This window comes from Echinops telfairi, unplaced genomic scaffold (genome assembly GCF_000313985.2).
Source record: "Echinops telfairi isolate 266 unplaced genomic scaffold, ASM31398v2 ScPeMD7_31;HRSCAF=116, whole genome shotgun sequence".
NCBI lineage: Eukaryota > Metazoa > Chordata > Mammalia > Afrosoricida > Tenrecidae > Echinops > Echinops telfairi.
Window position 1 is genome coordinate 47,379,511 of NW_022103928.1, and position 1,475 is coordinate 47,380,985.

The window sequence follows — 1,475 nt, forward strand, 5'->3', positions numbered from 1 at the left end:
GATGGGGGGTGGGGTGGGGAACGGGGTGATGCTGGAGGAAGTGGATGGCCGGGGCGAGGGCCACCACCTGTTTGACAAGGGGAGGAGTAAGTGTTAGGTGGGGGTGGGATGGTGTGAAGGGATAAAGCTTTGCGGGCAGGGAGGGCTGAGTTGTGGGTGGCCTTTGGTCTGAGAGCACGTGGCGCCGAGCTCCGGGCCCCCCTGGGTGCTGCCAGGCGAGCGAGCGGCGCCCGGCTCGGGCTCTGGGCGGAGTGGTCGGTCCTCCGGGCGCCAGGCGCCGCTGCGGAGCGCGGGCGGGCGGGGCGGGCGCCCTTGTTGACATCCGCCGGGGCGCGCCGCCGCCCCGAATTCGGTCCGGAGTTTCCGCGTCATGGACACCAGCGACCTCTTTGCCAGCTGCAAGAAGGGGGATGTGGGCCGCGTGCGGTGAGGGACCCACAGCCCCGGGTTTGGAGGGGGCGGCAAGGGGGCGATGCCCGCGGCTTGGCGAGGCCCTGCAGCCGGACCGCCCCAGGGGAGGGGGAGCCTCGCAGCCCAGTCACAGCCTTCGGCCACACGGCTCGCGGAGGGGACCACCAGGTCCCGGGCGCAGAAGCAGGGGCTGCAGCCACCTTCGGGACTGCAGTGCGTGGCTGGTGGTGGTGTGCTCTCGGTGGTGGAGGGCTTCCCAGAGGAGGGGGCGAGCCTCTGGGCGAGCAGGAGGGTAGGCCTGGAGCCCTGGACGTGGCTTTCTTAATACTGTGCTGACAGGAGTGTCGGGGACACCTAGGGTGCCGAACCCCCTACCAACAGATAAAGCGCAGTCTCCTTTGCCTAGGGGGCGAGGGTGTGTGTGCCCAATGGTGAACTGGGCATCTCTTCCATGGCCTTTTTACTTCCTGGCCTGCTTTCATTCTCCCCCCACCCACCCCTGACCCCCGCTTTCCTTCTTGGTCCTGATCTTCTGACTTCTGTAGGGTTGGCCCTGAGTTTTCGGCACTTCCTCACTCCCCAGGCCCTTCTGCGAGCCCCAGAGGAAACTCCTGAGAGCTGGTGAACCCCCAAAGCTGAAAGCAACCTAGTGAGTGCACTCCTGAGGTCCACTCTGCACACTTGACACCCAGACAAACATGTTCAAGTTGAAACCTTTCCTTAGCCCCTTTCTCCAGTTCCCTCCCCAGTGTTCCCCCTGCGAACTCCTCCCCCTCTCCCACTTTGCATCACCCACCAAGCCCTGTGGCTTCGCCCTGCCAGAGTCCTGTCCACTTTTCTCCCAAGTTCCCTGTCTCCCTCACTCTGCAACAGCCACTTTTCTGGCAGCCCCCGCCCTGCCCCTCAATCTCTTCCAGGCGGCATACTGCCCTATCACCCCCTTCTTGTGCTCCCAGCTCCTTCAGGCCAAAGTCTGAGCCTGTTCACATCAGGCGCCTAGCACCCCCCACCCAGCCAGTGGATCTTCTGCCTTACTTGTTTCCACCCCTTGCTTACCCTTGTCT

General features: G+C 64.4%; 1 protein-coding gene across 1 annotated transcript in view; it reads left to right on the forward strand.

The window, feature by feature from the left end:
- Positions 1-345: 345 nt before the first annotated feature.
- Positions 346-1,475, forward strand: part of ABTB1 (ankyrin repeat and BTB domain containing 1) — an 8,208-nt gene continuing 7,078 nt past the window's right edge. The window contains exon 1 of the mRNA XM_004702303.3: positions 346-426. Coding sequence (XP_004702360.1) covers positions 371-426 — 56 coding nt within the window. The 5' untranslated portion in view covers positions 346-370. The remainder of the gene's footprint in view (positions 427-1,475) is intronic.